The following is a 27,576-nucleotide window of genomic DNA, read 5'->3' on the forward strand; positions in this document are numbered from 1 at the left end:
AGGTAATGGACCTAGGGAGGGCTTTCACTTGGTCTCTCATATTTACTTTGTTTTTAAGCTTTCTTTTTCTCCTCATTATCAACCTATTCATACCAGATCCATTTTAGGCTGAGAAGGAGAGACAAGCTGCGTATCTGGGACATTGGTAAAAGATTCTTTAAAAAAAATTAAAGCCTTGTTACATCAAGAACTCCCCTTTCTTGCTATTGCTTTGGTTAGTTCCCAGTTCTCTCCCATCATCACTCCTAGAACTTGCAACAAATACTTTTCCCAGAATGTAATATCCATTATTGATGTGTCAGTTCATCATCATCGTCGTGTTGTTCAGTCAGAAGGTAATAAAGACAAGACTAACGCACCATACAAAAATGTTAATACGGTGCTTAGTAGGAGCTCTCTCTAGGAATCTACTCAGAAATTTGGCCTGCTAGCAACTATGACTCTACTAAACCCTTATTGGTAGTAATTAGAAAAAATAATAATAAAAGCAGTGCAAGTACCTGCTTTTGCGCATGTGCGCCCACCCACCCCACCAACAACACGCACTACAGTGGCCAGCGCCTTTAGAAAATACACTACAAAATTTCAGTAATTGACCATTAGAACTTAGATTTCTGGCTCTAAATATTTATGAGTCATTTCCTAAGTGAAAGGACAGGTGCTTCAGAATACTGATCTTTAGTGTTACACCTACAGATCTACCACATACACACAAATAAATAATAAATATTGATGTGTGTGTGTTCAGGTCTACTTGTACTATATTTTCATTGTGTATGCAATGCGTTCATACAAAGGTATTTCAATTGCTCTACACTAAATTTAATGCATAGTGAAGTAGTACATATGTTTGATAGTGTTACAGTAGAGGTTTTCACCAAAGCAATGCTTACATTTACAATACCAATGTACAAATGTATTTACCCCATCAAAGATTTTGTGATGCAAACAAGATTACTACTACACCTGATCTGATCATGATATTCTAACAGATCAAATAATAGTTTTTTTCCTTCTTTTTCCAATGCCTTTAAAAATTCTCTCTGTTATCAAAGAATGTTAATTTCTAAGGTTTGATCTAGGGAGTCCCATGTAAGTGTATAGTTATTAGAAGAAAACAGACACATAACAGTGAATATTTTTAAGCAATGTAATCAATATTTTTGCTTTGTGTAGATTTCCCTGCAACAATAAACAAAAAGATCTACTTTCAGATTTGGAAATTCAGCTTTAAAGGGAAAGCTAGACAACAAAAAGCAAGAAAGTACTCACCTCTTCACGTAATTTTATCAACTGCAACATGAACGCACAAAAAAGATAAAAAGGAAAGAAATGGCAGGAAAGAAAGATCAGTTGTGTGACAGGATACAGAATTAACATTGACAATTTATCTGTTTACATGTTTAGCATTTAAAAATCACAGACAAACACATTAAAAGAACCTAAACATAGACTACATGCAGAGTTTTTTGAACGAATAAAGATCACTTTCTCACACTGTCACATTAAACAAAGAGAATAGTGTGAAATTCTCTTTTAAACCACATCTAAGACACCATCATGAAATAAAGGGGAATGACTTCATAGAAGTCTATATTATAAAGAAAAAAACAAGTTTACTGTTCCTCTCTTCTAAGATTGTACAGCTGGAGTGGTTTTGTATATACAAGTTTTCAGGATGTTTTCTGTATTTTTTTAGTTGTGACAACTGGTTTCTTATTTTACTAATAGATCTGACTTATTAATAGACTATAGTATCTCTATAGCTTGTCACCGGTATACCAATTGTTATACGGTAATTCTTATTCATAATGTAAGTGCATTGTTATTATTGAACCTATTCTAGCAACTTTTTTTTCAGTTAAAAACAACCCAACTTATATGGTTTAGTGTAAGAGAATACTTATTCAGTGCACAATACATTTAATAATAGGTAAAAGGAATCATGGCTATCATGAAACATGATTTCTTTCAAAAAACATCCACTTTGCATATGCATCCTAATTCAGGATCACTATATTTTATGTATTTTTACATAAAGGTGTAGTCATAAATCAGTCCAGTTAACTGCAATCTACCTTTTTAACACTATTAATACCATTGTATTGGCAGGACTATTTAAAAAAAAATAACTAGCTTGAATACCAACTACACTGTAACATGTATCTCCCAAAATGGAGAGCGATCCATTAGTTTGTTGTACTAGAACAAAATAGTACAATTACTCACAATAAGTGTATGCAAAGGGATGGTCTTTATGAAAAAACGGAGCTTTCTCACCGATTCCAGTTGAATTGGACAATGACAATCTCAGTCTATGCTCATGTTTCATTTACAATTTCGCAAGACTAATATTCAACTTCTATGTAAGATGAGAATGTTTACAAATACTGAGAATCTCCAGCAAGAGAGAAGACCAAAAATAAAAATCCATTAGTTCCCTGATATTTCATATGGTTGGTCTAAAATTAAACCTATGCTTCACCCCATTACCATAAAACAAGAGACAAAAGGTTACTAACCATATAAATTAGGAGGGTAACTACTGCAGTAACTTAAAATGAAAGATAAAGGAAACTTCCAAGAATTTGATATAAAGAAAACCACACTCTTTACCCACCAAACCACTTCTTAAAATCAAGTACTTGGCCTAGCATAAATCGGTCTCTCTCTCTTTCTATCTTCCCCCCCTTCCTTCCCCAAAAAGGCAAACATTACGTCTCTTTAGAAAGAGATGATCTGGGAGTTGATCATATAGCTATCTTTTCTTTCTGAGGTCACCATTCTTCAGTTGACTATGATACTTAAAGGGCCAAAGTTTAAAACTACTCTCCTGCAACAGAGCCCATTTGTGGCATGCCACCCTGCTATAATCAGTGAGTTTCAAAACGCTGCACATTTGTTTTTTCAATAGGTCCCAAACAAAAAATGTTCTATCTTGTTTGTGCTGCATGGCTGAATTTAAGCTCTGCATAGGATTTGCAGCTAAGCTAGGTAATGGGAGATTTTTTTTTTTTAAATGTTGTCTGAGAGATATTCATTCAAATTAACAAAAGATGTATTTTTTTCCATCTAACAATGCACTTGAAGGAAACATATTGCCTTTTTAATTTTTATGTATTTGTTTTTATTAAGCTTGCTGCTCAGTTGTAAACAGCATTTAAATGTGTATTGCCACCATTTTAGTTTATGATAATCAGCATATTTTTGAAACAAAGATTTCCCCCCCCCCCCCCCAATATGGAATTGATACAAGAGGTAATCTGTTCCTTTGTAGGCTAAAAAAAAAAAAAAAAAATCTGGTTTATGCTGGTTTGAACCAGCGGAATCTCTTGTGGCTAAGCCTTCTGCTGTGACTAAAATCAAAACTGCGCCGCAGTGTGCGTGTGTATGTGTGTGTCTGTGAGGCATGTCACGTGACACAGAAAACTACCGAAGTTTTTTTTAAAAAGCTGATAACGCTACTGTTGTCTCTGTCCGCATACAGATAACGAATAAATGCTGAACTCTATTAAACGCCCTTTACACATTATCGTGGGTCGAACACACAATTTTCTGAACTTATGATGACAGTCTATTTATTTTGCTATAAACCCTCGGCATGTAACGAACAGATTTGTGTCTGGTAATGATCTGCTCTGCCAGGGCTATATGAAATGATACCAACCTTCTTTAGATCTTGGGGAATTAAATTGACCAACTTCACCCCCTGGTCTGTAACTGAAGTTTGACACACTTTATGCACAGCAAGCCCAAATCTAATATTATCAGAACTTTGTAGTCAGAAATTAAGTAGCCACAACATTTGTTTACCACAAATCACACATACAATGTATGATGTAACACACACACACGTGCACACATATAATTTAAGCTTCTGGTTAACTAACAAGGATTTACTCAAACATATTAGCAAATCTAGTTTGGGAATGGAAGGCAACAGTATTACATTTCAAACAAACAGATTTATAATGCTATAAATACCTGCATGCTATATTTTTGGTACAAAAAGGTTTCTTATTTAACCCTATAGCTGCTTTCTAAAAAATATGGAGTCATCACATAAAACAACTGTACAACTAATAAACGGAAGCCACAACTTTAAGCACTGTATCACTGCACTGAAGGGCTCAAGTCTTTCAAGGGATTTGATGAATGCTGCCAGTCAGAATGACAAATAAGTCTTGAAAGTAACAGTCCTGGCTTAAGACAACGGTCCTGGAAAAAACGATAACCCAAACATGCACAGTTGGGTGGTGGTTGTTTTTTTGTCTCCTATTTTTATAACTCAGAACATGCTTCATCTGATTATGTTCACTGGATTTAAATTAGGAGAAAATTAATGTATACAAAGCAAGCAATTACTTCATTAAATACAGCATGCAATCACTAGTATCTACCATACCAAACAAAGATAAATTAATTTTAAAAGAAATTTTGATTGCTGGAATTTGTACATATTTGTACATATTTTGACAACCAGCAGCTTTTATATCCTGTACCTATTATACATTAGTCGTATCTTGACGTAAGCATGGAGTCATGACCATATTCTCAGACATAGTACACCCTCATCTGCAATGTTTTGCAATATTAATTGTTCCTATGCAGACCTGTTTTGAGGAACAACTGGAGATTGAATTCCGTGTACTTGTTTACCTGCCTAACCTCAGGCATATTCTGCGTATCCACAGTTGTGTATATCGCTCCAACTATATCTTTGAAACACGAATAAAGTGCTAACAGTTCAATAAACAAAAGATTAACCAGGCAACTGATTCTTCATTTTCCCCCCAATCTTATTTTTAAATGAACTTAAATCACTATTATATATAAATATATTCAATTCTATTTGCCTTTCCTGTCCAAGAAACAGTTATAAAAAAGTTTAATATGACTGCCAATGTTCTATCTAAAGAATTGTACAAGCTTAGAAGTTTATCTCTCCCTCACCTGGCTAACCCTCAAGCCTACCCTGATATTTATCTCCTCCACAGATGGATTTTACCAATATTTCTAGTTTGCTAAAGCAGCAATTCTTAGACAACACCTGTTTTTCATTGATTTGTTCATTAAGAAAAAACTAGGTTTGAGTACTGCAGGGAAAGACAAACAGCACTTCATTTCATCAAATTAATCCAAACCTAACAAATAATTAATTAGTCTAAACCCTGGATTACAGGGAGGGTTAGTCCTTCCACCTGCACTTATTCTGTCAAACAAACTTTTGCACATGAGAAGGACACCCCTAACATTTCATATAGTTTTCAGTTATATTGGGATGTTATGTTGGACAGGTAACGTTTTATATTTATAAAGTGCTTTTGATATCAGTACAAAATGCAATAGCTTTTTGGGTTATTGGATTAAATACTCATACATAGTTGGCTAATTATTCATATAAAAATACCCAAAACTTACATTTATGGTTGATTTAAAAAAACAGCACCTAATGGTATGTCAACTTTAGACTAAAAAGCTTGTGTGTGAGATAACCAGCCAGTTGCATGTCCCAAGATGATACTCTTATGATTAAGTATTTACTTAGCTGTAACAAGTATAGATCATCATTATATTTTCATATGAAAAAGTGATAGAAAGAATTGGAGCAGTCCAATAAATATGAGGAAGTTCTTTGTGAACATTATGTATTTAAAAGAAATAAGCCAGTTTCACAGCAAAGTTTCATGCTTATAAAGTTTGTCAAAAAAGAAAACAATTTTTTTTTCCAGTGGTACAAGTGTGTCAACTTTAAGACATTAGTTACAAATACGGATTTATATTTCTGAAGAGAGCCAACTGTTCTCCCCCCTCCACATTTTACCTTAGGTAACAAGTGGTCATTTCAAAGAGGAAAAAAAAGGAAAAAAAAGCAAAGCCATGTTGGCAAATAATTTTAAATTTACATTATTATATAATTCTTTTAGGGGTGACCATTCTTTTTTATTTTCCTGAGAGTTTCAAAAAGAGATCACAACTCACAAAAAGTGCACCTGTGAATCAGTTATTCAACCTTTCCTTAAAAAGCAAAAACAACATTTTATCTCACACTCACACATTAGGTATTCTGTTATAAGTAAAACTTCTTATCACAACTGCCCTTTTATGTCTGATCTCACACAAATTTCTCTTAAAATGTGAAAACAGCAGTGTAGTTAAAAGACATGAAAACCCAAATTGTATCTTAACACCTTTATATGTTTGAACTTATGTTGATGACATGCAAATTATGAAAATTCTTTCCCTAAAACAAACTATCATACTCTTGTATTTAAAAAAAAAAAAGCTTTCAACTTATTCAAACCCTGGAAAATCTCTTGCCATAATACATGAATATGAAGATGCATACCTTGTATAGCTGCCTCTTTAAATATGTATCTAAAGCTATTACAGTCTCTTTTTATGGTATACGGTAATATTAAATACAATATATGATTTCATCAATATATGTATTAAAGTCCATCATGTAAATTACCATTTATCCTTTCAATATTGTTCTGATAATATTGTTCAGAACTCAACCTTTTAAATCTCAATATTTTGGACACTGAGGGACAAATCTGAAGGCTTTACTTAATTTAACTCAGCTATTCCTGAGGCAAAACTCATACTGAAGTCAGAACTGAATAAAACCTCAGACTTTGGTCCTTATTTCTCCCCAATTTACAATATCCAAATAATTGAATTTATTGTTAAGTAATCATTTACCAAGCTTCACTTGTAAAATCAAAGTTATCACAGCAAAAAAATTATATTATTCAAGTAAACTTTAAAATAACTTCTAACTTAAAAGTACCAAATGCTAATTTTGGTGTGAGGGAAGACAAGGGAATTGGTTTAAAATAAAATTCGGTTTTCAGATAGAAAACCTGTAAGACAAGTTTGAACCCCAGATGAAGGTGGGTTAAATCCCCCTGAAAATAGTGTTTCCTTCATCATTTTTATGACCTTATAAGAATCTTGATAGTGTCCTGAATAACAATTTCATGATAAAACTCAAAAAGGGCTTACAGTAATTAAGCACCCTTTCATAAAAAAAAAAAATGTATATAACATTATAAACTTTAGTACCATGTGTGTGAGAGAATTACAGGCTTTTATTGGTGCAACTTGCATTTTTGGTACAAGGAAAGAAAACCTGGTTAAGAAAGGAAGGGACACAAGGAAAGTGAGGGGTACTGTTCAATTCTGAGAGCTCACTTTCATTTGTTTTGCCTGCCAGTGTTGATTTAATTATACTGCATTATTATCAAAGCTGCATTATGTACTTTTTTATTCCTTTTACATGTGTTTGAGGTGAAGACCCTGGCTTTGTCAGCAAACAGTGCGTTTCAAGTTATTCCTTAAGTACTAAATAATAAAGAAAAGAGAAGAAAAGATTTTTTTAAAGATAGCAGACAGTGATCACAAGGTAAAGGGTTAAATGTAAGATCTCCAAGAAACATTTTGAAGTTGATTAAGACCCCAGCTTTGCATTAAACAGTATCACTTCCACATGAGTTGTTGCTAATGCTGTTAAGGAGCAGCTTGAGAAGCCCAGTGTGCCAGTGACCTCCTTCACCCTCCAGCCACCCACTAGGGCTTCTTGATTAGCATCCTACCTGGTTCTCTGAGGAATTCCCATCATCCCCTAGGAGCTCATTCCGCACCTCGTCACTGTAGGCAATCCGTGACCTTTTCTGTAAAACAAAAAGAAAAAAGCGTTAGGAAGTAAAGCTTCGAAGCCATCGGTCTCAAGGCTGATCATTTTAAACCTCGAGAGCCCCCTAATGGATACCTATTTGATAAAAATCTGCAAGTAAAGTTACTGAAAAGTTCCTTAACTGCAGAATTTCAATATGTATTAATGGAAAAATATGAACATATTTGAGGAGATTGTAAAAAGTCACATTCATCAACAAAACTTGCCTAGTAAAGCACATGGATATACAGTATGCAATTCCAGTTTTGAGAATTAGAAGATTTTAAAATACTAACTTATTACAGCAGAATCACTTCAGATGTGTTTATAGAGGCATAGATGTATTTATCTGAAGCTATCCTATTACCTGGAAGGGGCACTCTTGAAATAAAACAGTAGTAATGTCATTAAACAGGGAAGGAACTTTTTAGCAATGTACATTAGCCTAAAAGGGTTTAAAATGACAGATCTAGAAAATAAATAAGGTTTTCTTTGTTGTTACTGTAAAGGCCTATGGGAAAAAAAGGACCATGAGAAATCTGAGGGCTGGGTATAATATGTGGAGGTTCAACACTATTGGGAAATGTAAGTTTACTTCACTTTACATAAAAACAATAAAACTTGGTAAAATCAGAAAGCCAAATATAGGCCTGTTCTAAGAGACCATGTCATGATTTGTACAGTCTTCAAATTCCAGACTGTCTCATTAAATATTCATGCCTATTGATTCTAAATTAGCATATTTTTAAAAAAGTTATGAACAGTTGAAAACAAGGGCTCAACCAACCATCCCAAGGTCACTCAGGCACCAGGGTGTGTTAGAATTCTAGAGACAGAGCTCAGCCTTAAAGTTTTGTGACTGCCAGCAAATTATACAGTACCCTTTTACTTTCCTGCTTCAATTGTCTACATTTACCACTGAAAGGGAAAAAGGTATTTTAATTGATTGTTTTATAGCTTTTTTTAATTAAACGTGGATATGACGAGTTTTAATATACATGAAAGGAAGAAACCTAAGTGGCTAGAACTACTACTACAACAACTGGACTGGACTGTGAAAGCTTCCCCGCACAGTTCTGCCAAAGCACTCCAGTTCCGACCTACAGTAGTACCGGTAGCGACAACTCATGAAACACAGCAATCCTCGACCTTACCCAAGTTGGCTGCCAACTGTGCCAAAAACTTGCCTCAGTTTGGGATGCAGACAGCAGTTCACTAGAGATTAGACTAAGCACGTAGAAATTCATTACATTTGTGACCAAATAAAAATCTGAAAATAGGTCACCACTGGGAAGAAGACTATCAGCGAACTAAGCCAGGGCACCACCCAGCTTACTTGCAACACTTTTAAGCTGTTTAGCCTCTATGATTTAGGTTTGCCCTTTCACTATCGTCATTATTATAATGCTTACCAATTTGTGGTGCAACTGCTAGTGTTTAATTCTAGATTATATACTAAATCTACAGCTGTACATAGGAAGGACAAAGCGTACCATGGACCTACTACAAGAACTGAACTGTGCTAAATCTCTTTTTCCCTATTTGGAGAGCTCAGCCGCAGCAGTTTCATACTAACCAAGCAAAAGTAGTCTACAGCATTAAAGGAAATGAGAACCTTTAAACAGGCTGTGGTATCAGAGCTGCCTGTTTAAATTATTCATTTCATCACTATGGGGGACTAAAACACTCCACAGTATGCAAGAATATCATATGGAGATGGGTTTTGTTTTTCTCTTTTTTCACCAAAAAGCCAACAAATTGGCATAGATTGCTCAATTATATTATTTTCCTATTTTTACTTGATACACATCAAACAAAGGAAGGAAATTATAAATATATGTCAATAAATATCTAGAGCGACAGCGTGGGTGAGGTAATATCTTTTATTGGATCAACTTCTGTAAGAGATATTACCTCACCCACCTTGTCTCTCTAATATCCTGGGACCAACACAGCTACAACACCACAATAAATATCTAATCTTTTTTGGTTAAAATCCAATCTCTAAATATGAGGTCCAGCAATCTAAGTATACAGTCTTACACAATTCACCTAACAGCGCAGCGCAGCACCATGGACATTGGTAATGTTAACCATATTTGTCACTATTACCTTGCAATGGTAAACATCACGCTCCATTAGTTTGTTGCCAGGTGTACCACTTGGCTAATTATAGAGAGTTTGAGGAGTTCTTGGTTTCACATAATTCATTTGAATGATTAAAGTGGTGATTGTTCCAATTTGTAAGGGACTATATGAGAAAAAGCGTGCTTTATGACAAAGAAACAGCATTTTTGCAATCATTCTATTTTTTTTCAAAAAGACACTATACATGTCCTTCATGTCAATATAAGTGCAGCTAATAATGTTTGTACCACTGTTCTTCTATTACAATGATCTGTCCTGATTAGAAAATCAGCAGTTGTACTGAAAGAAATAATCTTTTCACTACAACTAGGTGCAACTCTTTGCCTTAATCAATAAATAATTTGATATTACTTTTTATCACAGTTTCACCACCAACTGAATCAGTAATATAAAAGGACCTTGGAACTAAAGTGCTCATTTGTTCTATCAGGATTTGTACAAAACATCAATAGTTCATTTTCTTTAACAAAATAATAAAAATAATTGTAGTAATTTTGCTAACACTAATCAAAATTAACAAGAAAACAGATTAATACAAATCTGACAAGTAAAAATATTTTAAGATTTTTTTCTCTTCATAACTATCAACTGTATATAAATATGTACTTTAGCCAAATGCAAGCATGATAGTTTGAGCTGGAAATGTCACACATTCTGCTACAGTTTGAAGGAACCCAATTCATAATGCATTTTATAAATAGTTAATGACTTCTATACATGAGCTAACCAGTCAAATCAAAAAATTGTCAACATTTTTAGTCTTAGTTGTCAGTTACCACTGTCTACTGGTACTTTATATGTATGTTCCTAGAAAAGACAGAAGCTTTACAGAGTTTGTAATCCAATGCATTTTCTGGGCAGCTCAATATGAGTTTAAGAGCTTCTATGTACATTTTTTCTCTGCAAAGGTTTGTCAAGTACAGCAGAAGTTTTTCTTGCATTTTGTATATATACGTGCTAAGTTCTGTGCACAAGTGTTTAACGTTACTGAGTGTATCGGTATACGTGTACACGCTAAGAAATCTGAAGTAGTATAGTATACGTGCACACACAGTTACACAAAGGGGCTAAGGTACTATCCACAAGAACTTCTAGACAGAGCAAGTTTCAGTAGCTGCTTTAAATGGACTACAGTACTCAGACCTTCTGCCAAGGAATAATTTCTGATTCCAGGCAGATCTCACTTGGTTTATGAACAAGATTTTTGCATACTGATTGGGTGATTTTCTTAAAGACCTGTTCACACAGATACACTTGCTCAGTTCTGTCTGGCAATTTGGCTTTAAACAATCTGTCTGCTTGACCCAAGCCTTAACATTTCCGTACTGAACTGAATGTGTTCATGGACAGGCACAGTTAAATTAGAAATAAAATGAATTAAGTCAGTTTAAACTAATTAAGAACTGTGATCCGCAGTACCACCCCTTGTATGATTTTACATATGAAGTAAGGTACATGCAACCAGAGTGTAAGAATTCTGTTATACTACTAATCTGAGCATAACAATGAAGTTAGTCTATTACTAAAGTATACTAGAAGCTAATTTCCATAGCCTACACATGGCAAACCAATTGCTTAAATTGCCTCACCTGGGAATGTAATACAATGTTATCATCAGACCAGCCACACTGTAAATAGATTTATAATGCTTTCCATATGCTAGGCTATGTTGCATATGAATTAAGTAATGATCTGGTATTACAATACAATCAGCTAGTTCCCACACCTGGCAGACAGGATATTTTGCTAAATTACTACCTATACAGCTACATCACAAAATAAAGAAGGAAACAGCAATGGGACGAGAAACAATCTACATGGCATATGACTGATTTTACATAGTAATCCAATAAGATGTAGATAGAGGTGCCCGAAATAATCTGTTTCCAACATCTGTACAACAGAATGCATGCTTATTCATTTCTAGTCAATTCCGGCCTAATTTTCCACATTCTATATTTTAATTACTCACCCACATTCAGCAATGTTCACATTGGTAAGGGCAAGCACTAGCCAGTGCTCCTCATTTCTATGTACTTTCAGCAGTGAGCCAAATAATTGATGTAAATCATTGCATGTTTTTGTAACTAAACTAAGGAACAGCGTTTCTCCCAATTACTAATCAAACTAGTCTACAGACACCCAAAGCTAGATATATTTCAGACAAATGGTCCATTCTAGCCCAATTATTCCTTTTGTCCAAACCATCATTTTCCACCTTGATGTATTTCAGAATGGTGACAGATTTTTTTTGTAAACCATGTGATAAATCTATAAACAATAAAAAGTTCTGCCAATACTTTTTTTCTTTTTCAATATTAGATGCGGTTTTCTAGAGTATTTTGGATGGTTAAAGAAACACCGCCTATTTGAAAATCACATTTCTGTCTGCAAACTGGACCTACAGTAAATACAAGTAACATCTAAGATTACTATAATTTAATGCAGTTGGGAGAAATTCTATTTTTAAAAACATATGTACTTTGTGCATAAACAGTTTCATGTTGCCCCTGTAAAGTTGGAGAGCTAAGATTTGATCCAGCATGTACCATGTTTGAGCAGACTGCTATCCTCACACACTGTATGTTGCAGGATTGGAACCTTAGTTCCTTCCTTAAAGCATCCTCTGTGAAGCAGAAAATCTCTTCAAGCACGTTTTCTGATTTTTTAAAGAGAAAAATTGGCCTCACTATTTAAAGGGTACTCTCAGAGAAACAACAGAGCTTTTTTAATTAACCAGCTTTTCAAAAATTAAGTGGACAAATTCTTTTTATGGAGAGTTAAATCATATTGACAACTTTTTTAAGAAAATGCATTCAACTGTAGTGTCATGAACAGATCTTATCCTAGCCGCTTCAAAAACATTTTTCAGCAGATGGTCTCAAAAACAGGTCACATGAAGGCAACAAATTGAACTTCTATATTTCTGTATCAACGAGGTCATTTTATCATAGTTAAACTATTTCAGATCTCAATTCAAAAGGGGTTTAACCAATTCTAGAAAGCTAACTTCTGATCAGTTCTGTCTACAAGGCAAGAAACGGATTCCACATTGCTAATCTGAAATGTAATATAATACTGATGATATGCTTTATAGCCATAGAAAATAAACCGCTCTGATCACTCTCCCTCCCCAAATAAAAACTAATATGAATGAAAGCATCAATCCAACAGAATTGTTTGGATGACAAAAGTCAATGCCTGAAACACTTCAAATCTCCCTCCTCCCACAAAATTGTTACAGGCAAACTATGGAAGACAAGATTATAATCTATAACTTGAACCCTGCCACTTCACAAATTCAAATGTCTTCCAACAAGAGCACAGCCAAACCATCAGTAGAAAATGTTAATGTGAAGTTAATGCAGAGAGAGCACCACACATTCTATGCAGAAGCCACAGGTCTATAAATCTTCTTTTCAACAATCGTCTTCCTATACTCATTCAGCTTCATTATGGGGTGGGAGCAGGCATGAAGGTCAAGATAACCCCCATAAGGATACACACACTATATTATGTTGTTGGTGAAAAATGCAGCTTCTGCCAACAAAACAACTTTCTATCTCAAACCTCATGACCAATGGACTATGCATGTCACCAAGATGGCCACATAGGGAAGAATGCAGGTCACCTGTGAGAGAACTGTAACTCATTGTTTCTGTGTGCACATTAGGAGTAACAGAAGCAGATTTCTAATGTGAAGAGACATTTGTAGTCACAGAAAAGTCCAACATTTAGCTGAACTCTGCTTTCTAATGTTAATAACTTACTAAAGAAAAGGCTTTCCAAAAAGCAAAGGTCACAGACCAAAAGCATCCTTTACAGATGGTGATCAAAAGTTCATCATCACTACTTCTAATTCAAATGGACACTGCATACAAAGAGATGATGTAATACAATATTAAGGATATAAATGTAAATATGAAAAAGCTTAAGGAAGGCACTGCATTACTACCGATTATATGTGTATTCCCAAATACCATGCTAAATAGTTCCTCTCTACTTGGTGTTTTTACCTTTTGGATGTTTTTGAAGTTATCACACTCCCTCTCCCAATTTTAGGCATTGCTTAGTCAAGTTAAGTACGCGTATATACTCCATCATAAGCCAGTTTGTTTATAAGCCATCCCCCCAAGTAAAAATGGAAAATTATTATAACCCGTTCATAAGCCTACCCTATAATTCAGGGGTCAGCAAACTTTGGCTCCCAGGCCATCAGGATAAGCTGCTGGTGGGCCGAGGTGGTTTGTTTACCTCGAGCGTCTGCAAGCACGGAGGTAAACCTAAGTAAACAGTGTCCCGGCGCACCAGCTGCTTACCCTCATGGGCCAGGGCAGCAACTGGTGAGGAAGGTTTTTTTGGGGGTGGGGGGAGAAGCTGGGAGTCAGGGGAGTAACCCATGTGACCACCTCCCCACATGACCCCACCCCTAACCTGGGACCTCCACACTCTCCCCATCCCATCCCTTCATACCCTATCTGGGGAGGGCGAGGGGAGGATGTCTCTGGCCTGGCTGGAGCTGCTCCGGCAGGCTGGGCAGCGCGGCTGCAGCCTGCTCGGTGGGTGGGCCAGACCGGGCAGCGCAGCCTCAACATGTTCCAGAGGGCTGGGCCAGGCAGCAGCACGGCCACAGCCTGCTCTGGGGGGCAGGGTCGAGCTGCAGCCTGCCAGCCCTGCCAGCTTCAGAGACTGGGGGGAGAGCAGTGTGGCCAGAAGTGGAGAGACTCTGGCCCCACCTCTTCCCTTCTGGCTCTGCTGGCTGTGATGCCTCTCTTGCTCCCTCTGTTGGGGGGAGAGGCTGTGTCCCACCTCTCCCTCTCTGTGCCCGTTCATAAGCCGACCCCTTTCTCTGGTGCTTCCCTTTTTTACTAAAAAAAATTCAAGTATATATGGTATATTTAATTCTTTTAATCCTTCATCAGAAGTCTATTCCTTCAGTCTCTTTAGACACATAGTTGGTTCTTATAAGTGCTGTACAACAGTTTGTCAACAACTTCAATCAGATGCCATAATCTGGTCAAAGTACTCTAGTTGTGGTCTCACCAGAGAGAGAGAGGGATTATTACTATTAAACTAAGAGGTGTCTCTCTGTACGCAGCCTGAAACCTCACCTGCCTTTGCACTGCAAACTCATATCTAATCAGTTGTCTACTATGACCTCCAGGCCTCTTGCAGCATTGCCGCAGTCCAGATTTCTCGCTTCCATTGAAAATTACTTCTGATTATTATTCCCCAGATGTATTCATTTGCATTTTTCCCAAAGTTAAATCTCTTTTTAAAAAAATTCTGCCTATGTTTCTATACACTCTATGGACTTTTGTATAATTCCTCTATTTTACACAGGAAAACCTCTCAACGTAGTTTCATCTGCAAACTTCATTCACATGCTATTTGTTGTTCCCTTTCCAATATATAAACAAAAGTGTTAAATAAGTGTGACATACCAGGGTACAATTCAGACCAGTGAGGGGGATGTGTCATCCTTGCCCTGCAACCTTGGGTGCCTCACAATGCCTTGCTGAAGTAGCTCCCACCTGGGCCATTCAAACAGCCTTCCAGCATGCAAGCCACACCCTGAGTGTCTGTGTGTAACTACAGCTTGCCAATTACACTCTGGTACTCACCAGCCTTGGTCGTACTGCAGGGCAGGCCCAACTCACCCGCAGTCCCAGATGTTCCCCCAAAAATGTATATCCTGCACTGCCCAGAAAGGTATGTCCTGTACAATACAAAAATTTTAAGTCCCTTACTCCTTTAAGGGAACAATATACTGGCTTATTGTCTGAAACAGCATCACCCAAACACCAATTTAAAGACTGGATTAGAAGTTTATTAACTACAAAGGGATAGATTTTAAGTGAGTACAAATACAGAGGCATAAAAGTCAGAAAGGATTACAAGAGAACAAATAAAATGCTTACTAGTGTCTAAAAAATAATATTAGATTGAAGCAAACTTCATCGCATGCTTCCGGCAAAGTTACTGACCAAACACTTCAGGTCAGGACCTGTTTTGATCATAAACTCTTAACATCATACAGGGAAATCTCATAACTTCACATATCATGTTGCCACACGGATTTTATCAGGACAATACTGACCAGCACATTTTTAGTTTTCAAAGGACACCTTGCAAGGCATATAATAGACGAAGATTATTACACTAGTGTGTAGGGTGTGACTACAGTCTGAATATTCTGTCACAACAAAACAAAATTAACACCAGTCCTTCCAACTATGCCACAAGATACCTTCCAGACTTCTTAATTTCTGATTACCACTAGGCTTTGTTCACAGACTTCTGACCAGTATTTGGCCTCTCTGACAGTGTTCATTTCTAAATTAAAATGTCACAAAATAGAAATTAGACATAGAATATACTAGCTAGACCACCTTTCTACCAACAGAGGATTTCTCCTGACATTAGTACTTCAATCTAGTTTCAGTATCCTATACAATGTGTCTTCCACTGCTTCCCTTGGGGAACTACTCTATAATCTACTGCAAACACTTCATCCAATGACTTTGGGTGAAAGGAAGGACCATCTACTGAGTGAGGTTGAAGGGGAGAAGACAAATTTACTGACCATGTCATTTTGTTCCAGTAAATAACTAGACACTTACCTGCCTGAGGTAGCATGTCATTCACTTTTGTCATGTATTTAAATGAAAATCTTATGAGGGTATTTAGAGCCAGGTTAAACACCCAGAGGACTAAGTTTGACCTTCTTAGCTGCTGCTATTGAGTAGTTTTCTCTCTTGTCAATGAGAGAGAGTCTGCTGTGACCTATTATCCTTCAGAAGTGCTCCTGGTAAGCAGGGCCTAACCTAGACAGTCACTAGACTTCCTTTGTTTCTCCAAAGGGTCCCAGAAAAAACATTTACTAACCTTTCTGTAACAGTTGTTCTTCGAGATGTGTTACTCGTGTCCATTCCATGTGAGGTGTGCGCGTGCACTATCACTGGAGATTTTTCCTTCAGTGGTATCCGTCGGGCTGGCTTTAGTGCCCTCTGGTGCCAAGCACTTATATTCCGCTATAAGGAGCATTGCTGGCCCCACACCTTCTCAAGTTCCTTCTTGCTGACTAACTCCGACACAGGGGTGTGAGGGTGAGTCATGGAATGGACATGAGCAACACATCTTGAAGAACTGTTTTTATTCTGCTGTAATTACAATAGACCCCTGCTAAAAACAAACAAACTGACAATATCACCAACTACCAACTTCTCTCTTGTTCCCCTTTGGGAAAAGGTTATTGAGTAAGTGGTGGAAGGCAACTCTGTACATTCTGGGGTCATCTCATTGGGCTTCCACGATCACATTTAATTTGAAATTCAATCTGACTTTGGCATGAAGTTTGGACCACTCTTGTTCACCGATTACCTGCTCATAGAAATCATATATCCATTTGGATCCTTTTAATCCAGCTTTTGATATGCTTGACGATGAGATTTTGTTGAGCCATCTCACCACCAGACGTTAACTGGAGTACAGTTATAAGATATCTCTCAAGGTGGTTTTGGGTTGGTGGTCTGCCCTGAGAACACTCTGCTGTGGGGCTGTGGAGCGTTCCTACTGAATATGCATGTTTTCCAGGGTCTGCAAAACTAAGGCTAAATTCCAGCCTCTGGACCAGACAGACACATGAACTGGAAATGTGAAAATAAGGTGCTGTTTTCCTGTAAGCCTCTAAATGAAGTGGTGATGTCAAGGGTACTAAGTAATTATCTAACCAATCCTGCTATTGTAAAGGGTTAAAAGATATCAGAATAACCAAACACAAACTAAAAATGTATGAAAAGCCTAGTTTCATCTAGCATAGCCATCTGCTATCTATCCAAGTTCTTGTGTCATGATACTGGAACACCTGCTGATATGCTCAGCCAGGTCATTCCCCTTCCGAAAGGGAAATGATGTCAGTTTTATTCCCTGCCTCCATCTGTTGATTGGTGTCTTATTGTCCTCTGCCTGGGCTCTCATAATTGGGTATTGAGCAAACAGGGGTTTGTAATAGAAGTCTATATGTAAGTGGTCTGAAGTGGCTGCTCTCTGTGAATGCTAGAATTTTTTTTTTCTCTTTTTCTACTCTCCTTCGTCATGTACACATAGCAGTTTAATCTAGCAGCAGAGGAACCCCCTGAACGTTGATGCCTTTACATGATTTTTAAACCTCAATTTTGCACTTTTTGGTTACTGTGACTCCATCACAGATCTCATCAACCCTGTTGAGTGCATATTTTATCTGCTGTCTAAGCATCATTGGGAGTCAAAATGATGTCTTCTCTTATTACCAAGGCAATCTTGCAAAAAACATAGGGAACATCCACTTATCTCCAGATTTGGTTATGACTGACATCCTATAGCATTTTTTCCTCACCACAGGAGTTCAGTAAGTACTGTGAAAATTATACCATCATGACAGGGCCTAATTTAAAATATTAAAGCCTTTAAAATGGGGCTTTCCAAAGGTTAAATATTAAAAAGAATCCTTCTGGCTACTTTTAAGTGTCCCCAATATTAATACTACTACTATTTTGGTCATATGATGTTTTACTCTTGCTACTCAAATGTTGGGTAGAAGAAAATCTCAGTTAAACATTAATAATATTGCTTTATATAATCATTGAATAGTAAAAAAAACATCCCATTAGCACAGTCGAGAATAATTTCTAATATCTCCATTGGAAGTATAATAAAGTTATGTTTGACAAAGAATAATTAAATGGAAAAAAGTCTTATATAGCATTAAGGTTGCAAGCTCAATACATCTGCCACCTTGCACATTCTACAATTTTAGAGTATAAAACAGTAAATATATTAAGTAAAACAGTTAACAAAAAGAAAGAAAAATTCTTACATGTGTGCAACACACCTGAGTTAACGTTACTATCTGAACACTAATTTCTAAATTTCCAGAATTTCTGATTAACATTAGCACTCAGATTATAATAACAGGTCTCTCTCTCTCTCTCTCACACACACACACACACACAACTTCCTTTGTTTGCTTTATGTTTAATAATTTTAGCAATTAAACAGCCAAAATTGGGCTTTCTAGTTCACAGCATATTGGAGGAGTACATTCCCACCTTTATGGCAACATACCAGGCTGCAGGCAGGCATTGCTGGGATAGAACTAGTAGATACATGCTGTGCTGAATCGATAGCTAACTTGCTAAAATACTAGGTCAATTGCTCAGACTTGGCTTTTTCTAGCTTTTTTTGACTGGCAGTTCCTGCTTTATGCTCTATCAGATGAAAGTCAGTAAGTAATCCACTGCCTATAGTTTATCAACTTAAAGCCTGTCCCCTTTATACTTTTCCTCAGAATTTGTGATTTTTTCTTTAAATTCAACTATTCATACTATCGTGCCAATCACTAAGCTTATGAAACTCCCAAGAAAGTCACAAGTAATGGTCATAACATCAAGCCAAATTAATTTCTATGAACAATGTTGCAGAACATTGTAACATCTCTTCTACTGGACATAAGACATATGACTTAAATACCGGGGTTCTGAAAGTTCTTTGTAACTTAGATTTCTCAATACTAGAGAGATCATCTAATAGATTATACTTGTGATGAATTGGATCACAGAAACCCTCTTGGGAACTGCCAACTGATGTGCCAAGATTACTTCTGCCCCTGCTTTCCCTGCCAGCTTGGGATTCCAGCACCCTGTCTTGTTGAGCCAGACGCATCCGTCTGCTCCAACACAGACCCAGGGTCTGAACCACGTGCCCCAAAACCGCAGACTTAACTGAAAGCAACTTACAGAAGTGTTCCTGTCTTTAACACTCAGATGCCCAACTCCCAATGGGGTCTAAACCCCAAATAAATCTGTTTTACCCTGTATAAAGCTTATACAGGGTAAACTCATAAATTGTTCGCCCTCTATAACATTGATAGCGAGATATGCACAGCTGTTTGCCCCCCCCCACCTATTAATGCATACTCTGGGTTAATTAATAAGTAAAAAGTGATTTTATTAAGTACAGAAAGTAGGATTTAAGTGGTTCCAAGTAGTAGCAGACAGAACAAAGTGAATTACCAAGCAAAATAAAATAAAACACTCAAATCTAAGCTTAATACAGAAATAAAACTGAATACAGATTAAAAACCTCACCCTTAGAGGAATTCCAGTAAGCTTCCTTTTACAGACTAGTGCCCTTCTAGTCTGGGTCCAATAATCACTCACACTCCCTGTAGTTACTGTCCTTTGTTCCAGTTTCTTTCAGGTATCCTTAGGGGTGGAGAGGCTCTCTCTTTAGCCAGCTGAAGTCAAAATGGAGGGGTCTCCCACAGGTTTAAATAGACTTTCTCTTGTGAGTGGAGACTCCCTCCTCTCCCCTATGCAAAGTCCAACTCCAAGATGGAGTTTTGGGAGTCACATGGGCAAGTCACATGTCCATGCCTGACTCAGTTTTTACAGGCAGCAGCCATGGCTTACCTGCTACCTTGAACGTCCTCATGTAGACTTCCTATGTGGATTGGGGCCTCCAAGATCCATTGTCCCTTAAGTGCTTCTTGACTGGGCACTTAATTTGCACATTCCTTTCTCAAGAAGCTGGCCAAATGCTTTACAAAGGTTACTTAAAAAGCCAGTGCCCAGCCAATATTCATAACTTCGAATACAAAAATGATACATGCATACAAATAGGATTAATAGATTCAGTAGATCATAACCTTTACAGAGATATGTTACATGGTATATGTAGCATAAAACATATTCCAGTTATATTATACATACATTCATAAGCATATTCCCATGAAGCCTTATGGGGTACACCATCACAATATGATCTCCAATTCATGTTCCTACATGCCATTTCCCCTCCCACTCATGTAACAATCCTGTAGGAAATACAGCAATTGCTTAGATGCAAAACAGAAGTATGCAGATAGCCATATGATATATCTACTCTGGTCCTCTCAGCTAGATAAAATAAGGAAAACAGCTAATACCACATGACCAACCAGCTCTCCCTCCATGCACCACCACCAAGTGTTTTGCAGAGTATAGTTTAGGAACATGTTTTACCAGACCATTTTGCATCAAATAAAAATGATCTGCTACATAGACAGACAGGAAGCGTACAGTGAATGTAGTATTGCCAACCCTACATACTTCAAAATAACCCAGACACTTCCCAGAGATATCCAGGGCTGTGAAACACCTCACCACCACCTGCCCTTAGCATGAGGAAGTCTTGTCTGTGCCTGATGTGGATCAGCTCCCTGAAACCAGCAGCTTCTGGCAACACAAGCTGCCTTTCATCCCTCCGCAGGTTGGCGACAGGCACACACACTAACCCCCGAGTCCTCCAAGCATCCCTCTGGAACAGTCAGCCCCTCTTCCACTGAGGGATCACAGAACTTTCAGATTTGCTGTTCCCAAAGGAATAGCGCATACTAGTTTGCTAGAACCAACTCCAGATCACCCCACTACTTAGCGCAGAGTACGTATGTTTAATAAAAGAAGAATAAGTTTATAAAAGAACAGAGATACAAGTGATGTAGAGTGAGAAAACTGGAAACAAATAGTTATATATAAAACAATCATAACGCTTTCTAGAGCCTAAACTTAACTAACAAGGTATCCCCTTACCTCTTGCGGGACAGCTTATCCCAAGTCCTTTCCCCAGCGTTTTCAAACAGTTTGGCTGAGATGCCTTCTCACAAGATCAAGCCTGCAGGCAGCTTGCCCTCACAGACTGAAGTAATCCCTGGGCGTTCACATGCACCCCAGATATAGTTTCAAAAGTTCATTGTCTTACTTCTAAACAGGATAACCTCTGCTGTTTTCATCTATTGATGGGAATTTTCCTCAAACTGTAAATGAGTGTCCATTGTGACCCATATAGTACTCAATTTGCACATCATCAGCTGGAGGGAAATAAGAATCTCTTACACACACACACACACACACACACCCTTCTTCACATATTTTCTGTACGTACATCTCACAGTGATTATGAAGACCAGTATGGCATAGGCTTTCATTAGAGACCTTATATAACATTCTTTGGCAGACTTGGATCCAAGGGATCTCAGTTACCCTTATATACCCCATGCCAGTTGGTATCAAGAGGTCCTTGGGTCACAACAAAACAAAACCTCCCCCCAAGAAACAAAACAAAAATGACCAAGAGACTGTATTTAAAATAAGATTTGAATAGAAAATAGTACAATATACTTGTTTGTTCTACCATCCATATTTTGAGCCTTCAGGGAAAGCCCCCAACTTTTGTAATGACTTTAGGTTGAAAATTCAACCTTAAAATGCAGACAAACACAAAAATCACACTGAGACTGATTTTTCTTCACTCTGCTAATCCCTCTGGTGGTGGAGCTGTCATTTTTTCCCTATCCACCACTCACCTACCTACCACCATACTAACCCATTTACCTCTGTAGTCACCTGCATCTCCCTTCTCTCACAGCAAGATGTCCCCTCATGTTTTCTTCACTCCCCTTTCACTCCATTGTCACTTACCCCAGCCTCCCTCACATTCTTCTGATCCCCTTTCATTCTCCCACAAGCTCCCCCAGATTCCTAGATCTCTCTCTGTACCTCTCCTTTCATCCCCCATACACTATCAATTGCCGCATGATGAATGGGGGTGGTCATTTTAAGTGAGCCCAGTCTGGCTTCAGAGTCATTGAAATTTCAGCATGGTGGACATTAGGTACAGCCTAATTTGGCTTTAGGAGAATGGCAGCCATATTAATGGGGGGAGGGGAATAATGGCTCATCAAAAGTAACGGGAGACAGTGGCCATAGAGTAAAAGTTTGTGACATTGCTGGAGGAGAATACGAAGTTTAGAGTTTTTTGTTTTGTTTTTTAAAAGAACATGTACACACTTAGTTAAATATCTTAAGTCATGATGTTATTGCAAGAATGAGAACCTCTGAAAATGCCTACAGGCTGCTTATCTGCTGCAGCTTGCTGGGAAACCCATTAAACCACTCCTGGTATAAAAATGTATGGTACATCAAAATGCAGGCCGGAAGCATTTTGTTTAAAGAACATTCCATGACAGAGGTGGGGCAAGTTCAACAAGAAATGAGAGAAACCAAGACACAGGATACATGCTTGTACTGAAAGGTCAGCAACCAAATGAAAACATGCAACTTCAACTGACACAGAATAGATCACATAATCCACTTTCATGTGCTGAAAGCATACAAGAGAGACTTTGCTTTCATTTACTGAAACCACCCAGATTTTGCAGGACATAAACAAATTTATGATCAGAGAAGTTAGATCAAATGGGTCCATAAATCTATAGAGAGTGAAAGAATCAAGGTTAAGATCTTTCAGGAAATACTTCTAAAGAAATGGATAATAAGTAATGAACTAATATATTTGTCTTTGTAAAACTTCTATATAAAAATTATACGCCTTTCCCAAATTACTTCACAAAGTAACAAGCTATGTACTAGTATTGATGGCCCAATGAGCTTCCCATTAGTCAGGAAGAGGTCTTCAGGCTTAAGTATATTCTTTGATGAGGGAGAAACTTGCCCTCACTAATAAGGTTAGAAGGATCTGAGCATTCTCTGTGCCTGACAAATATTCCACTGGGTGGAATAAGAGATCCATCCCTGGGCAGAGAGAAGATGTGGGTGGTTGCCTAAGATCTGTTCTACACTACAAAGGTGGGTCAACCTAAGTTGCCTTGCATCAATCTATTTCTGCTACTCAAATTTGTCTCTGGCTGACATAAGCACCCCATTATAGCGATGCAGCAAAAACAACTCCCTGAAAGGCTTTCAACGGTGGTCGACCTACTGAGATCAACGCAGTGAGAGCATAGACACTGCGTGACTTATGTCAACCACAACATGCCTCCAGCAGCTGTTCCACAATGCCCAGCAAAGACTGCTTTGGTCACAATTGTGCACTTCACTAACCAGATGTCATGGAGACTGGATGCCATCCCCATTTCAAAACTCCTCTGCATTTTTGAAATGCCTTTTCCTGATTGGCCAGCTTGGCAAGATCTCCTAGCATCTATCCCTTGCTGGGTGCAATTGTTGAACTGATCATGTCAGCTCCATGTGCTAAATGCACTCCTGCTTAGAGAAGACAGGAGGTATTAGATCTCCTGGGGAGAAGAGGCTATGCAGGCACAGTTATGGATGAGTCATTGAAACATGGATAGCTACAAAAAGATTGGACATGGGATGCAGGCAAAGGGGTATGACAGGGATCAGTAATAGTGCTGTGTGAAAGCGAAGAAACTGCGGCAGGTGTACCACAAGACCAAGGAGGCCAAAAATCAATCTGGCACTGAGCTGCAGACCTACAGATTTCACAACAAGCTGTATGCCATACTTGGTGGATACTTTACTCTATCAGCAGCCAAGAGACTACTGTGGATACCTTTGAGGAGCACAAGTCACAGAGCCCAGACATGAACAGCGAGAAGGAAGAGGTGAGGAGGACAATTGAGGTTGTGAGAGGGAAATCCAGCTATGCCCCAAGCCAGGATGTTTTTGAGACTCCACTGCAGTCTCCCTCATCCTACCAGCTGAGCATGCAAGAGCCCAGTGAAGGGGAAGGAATCTTGGGTGTGAGAGTGCATTTTTCCTTACAGTGTTCAAACATAAAGATGCTGTCAAGACCATCCCCAAGTTCGCAGGACACAGGTATCGATGACGTTTCATTGTTTTACTCATACGAGAGGAGGTAGTGGTACAACAGAGGAAGAGTTATCAGTTTTTTATTCCCCCGTAGGATTAGGCAGGCGATTTGCCATGTGGAGCACTTTCGTTATGTAGATAGGAATGTCCATAGTACCCTCCTAAGAGATCTCAATTAAATGTTCATGGAGGGAGGTACTCTGCAATCCTCTTCCAAAGAGGTCTCGGGATGGCAGCCTTATTTCTTCCCCCACAAAGGACACTCTTCGCAGTGACTTCAGCAGCCACCATTACAGTACACAGGCTAGTGGCACACAGGCCCAGGTGCCTTTAGGACACCACCAGTAGCTGTGCTCTGTGTGCCTTTGTTACCCTCAGGACTGAGATATCAGCTAAAATCAGCACTGCCTGTGGAAAATAGTGCCAGTATTCAGTGCCATTGCCCTATACTTGTACCGTGGAAATAAGGGACAAAATATTATTGATTCAAGCAACTGAAAATTCCCTCCTTACTTCCCCCTCCCTTGCTCCAGCAGGCCATGGCTGAGACTGGAGAGCGGTGCTGTGCAGAGCCACTCCAAAGCTGAAGTTGCAATAAGCATGTGAGAGCAACGGATGGTGTATTTATAGCCAAACTGAAATGGATAGGAATATTTTCTACCATTCTGATTTTAAAGTTCTGTTCTGTTAATTTATTTAAGAAGTTATCGCATTTGTTTTTTTAAATTGCATACAATTTTTGCACTGTTTTTGGTACACAATAAGTTTTATTTTTTAGAAATTAATCCATCTCTATTATTTATTAATTATTATTTACTTATATGCATTACTTCACAACATGTACCACAGAATGCCAAGCACTACTCAAAGCACCCACTGCTTGTAATTGTGCAGGACCACAGGACTCACAAGTTCAGTGAAAAACACAGTGTAATAATTGTGTGTGTTCAAGAGGCACCTCATAATTCCTAGGTTCATTAAAAGAGCATTATATTCATAAATGTACAGCAAGCACTGTACAATTCCTAACAGCCCCCAAAACTTCAGGGTCAGATAGTCCACCACACCACTGTAGCAGATGGTTAAAGTGCTCTCTCAGGGCCTTCCTTAGCCACATAGCTCCATGCTGAGCTCTTCTAATGGCCCTCGTGCCTGGCAGTTCAAACTCAGACAGCCGCTCCACCTCTGCCCTCCACCGTGGCAGCAACTTTTGCCTCATAGATATTATGTAGGACGCAACAGGCAGCTATAACATTGGGATACTTTCTCACTGAGATCCAATCTTGTGAGTAAATCACGTCAGCATCCCTTCAATCTACCAAAGCACATTCAACTGTCATTCTCTACCTGCTGAGCTGGTAGTTGAATCTTTCCTTGGTATTGTTCCTGTTTGCAGCTTTCTGAAGAGCCCCGTGTTCTTAAAGATGCAAGTGTCATGCACCTCCCTGACCAGCCTACTCAGATATCAGTGAAGTTTCCCCACACCATCTTGTGTTTGCAACATTCATGACAATAAAGCAGAGCTCTGCAGGCTCCATGCTTTTGTCAGAGATGGCAGTGAACTAAAACTGCCACAGCAAGTTTGTGGGATTTTAAAAAAAATATGGGATATAGGTGGCATTGTGAGACGGAAAAAGTCGCATGATGGAAACTTGATCCCCTGCACCATTAGTTTCTGACCCATTATGCACTGCAAAAGTTTCCTAAAAGACATTGTGCTGGATGTGGGCAAATGACACCCTGGTCTATCTGTCCATGGTACACCTGCTGTGCATTGACACAAGCACCCCTTAGTACGCACAGTGGCAAAGCAACCAACATGCACGCACACAATCAATATGCTAACTCTGGTGGCTTTCCACCTACATAACTTGCATCAACCAAAAATTGTAGTGCAGACATGGCCCAAGTTTATGCAACTGATTTGTGAGAGGCGCTCTTATCTCAGGATGCAAAGTAGTCACTGCAGTGCCATGGTACTTTGTTGATTCCACAGCTGCAGACCCCAAGATTGCTACCCTAGATATTAAAACCTATTTTACTGAGAAGGTATTGGCCAGACCACAACGCTGAGGTACCAATTAAGGATTATTATTTTCAATGTCATGCAAATCTAACCTCCACCAGGCAGAAAAGATTTCAGCTTAGTATTTTATTCAAAGGAGTCCTTAGAAACAACATATTTTTCACTATGAATCAGAGCAAGCTCCATCGGATGTAGGCGCTAACTCATCAGAGTACATGTTCAGTCTTATCAGCAGGGTCCCATAATGATATTCCATAGAAGGGCACTAAGGATGGTACACAGTCTCATTCTATGTGCCAGGCAGGAAGGCATTGCCAAAGATCCATAATCAGGTTTAGGTTCCATGGCAAGCCCTTCAAAAAAAAAAGAGGGGAAAAAAAAAAAAAAAAAAGCGTTATAAGTCAGAACAAAACAATAATTTACTTAAGTGAAGCCACTGTATGCTCAGGAAAAGGTAGGACAGAAAGCAGTCCATATTTTTTAAGACATCTCACATTTCTCTTTACTTTCAGATTGAAAATCTCTCATATCATCTTTTCTATTGTTCTCATAGGTTAGATATTCCCAATTGTTATTATGAAGAAGCTACTAGTCCACCATCTCAAACAGAATGGTGTGCATACATATTTCTCTTTTCTTTGTTTGATTTGCAGACCTGAGGAATATGTATTACTTCTTATCTGCACGAACAATCTCCGCTACAATCTTGGCATTCAGTCAGCTTTTATCTTGGGGACTCCAAATTGTACTGTTCGGCAACAGAGAGCACCTATCTAGATTGAACTCTCATACAAATAGATTTTTGTCAGACGTTCAATTTGTATTGGGGAGCATGCCAACAAAAACAAAAGTCAGCAATTTAAAACAACAAACTAGCCCCTGTGCTGACAGGAACAAATTACTATATTCCAAATGAATAAGAATTACTGTAGATCACAGTTCCTGAGTACGAACACTACACAAAAGGTGAAAAAGTATTCTTGGAATTAATTCTGTATAGCAGCTCTGTGGTCTGAAGCAAAGGGAAGAGGCTGAGTATATTGCTTCTTAATACAAATACATTTAAAAAG

At 38.2% G+C, this 27,576-nt stretch overlaps 1 protein-coding gene across 5 annotated transcripts in view; it reads right to left on the bottom strand.

The window, feature by feature from the left end:
* Window positions 1–27,576, bottom strand: part of VTI1A (vesicle transport through interaction with t-SNAREs 1A) — a gene marked incomplete at its 5' end in the record, with an annotated part of 345,038 nt that overhangs the window by 267,438 nt on the left and 50,024 nt on the right. For 3 of the 5 annotated variants that reach the window (XM_034775963.1, XM_034775961.1, XM_034775964.1), the window contains 2 exon segments: window positions 1,273–1,293; window positions 7,602–7,679. In XM_034775963.1, the coding sequence (XP_034631854.1) occupies window positions 1,273–1,293; window positions 7,602–7,679 (99 nt within the window). 5 annotated transcript variants of the gene reach the window in all.

Source organism: Trachemys scripta, chromosome 7 (assembly GCF_013100865.1).
Source record: "Trachemys scripta elegans isolate TJP31775 chromosome 7, CAS_Tse_1.0, whole genome shotgun sequence".
In the NCBI taxonomy this organism is placed as follows: Eukaryota; Metazoa; Chordata; order Testudines; family Emydidae; genus Trachemys; species Trachemys scripta.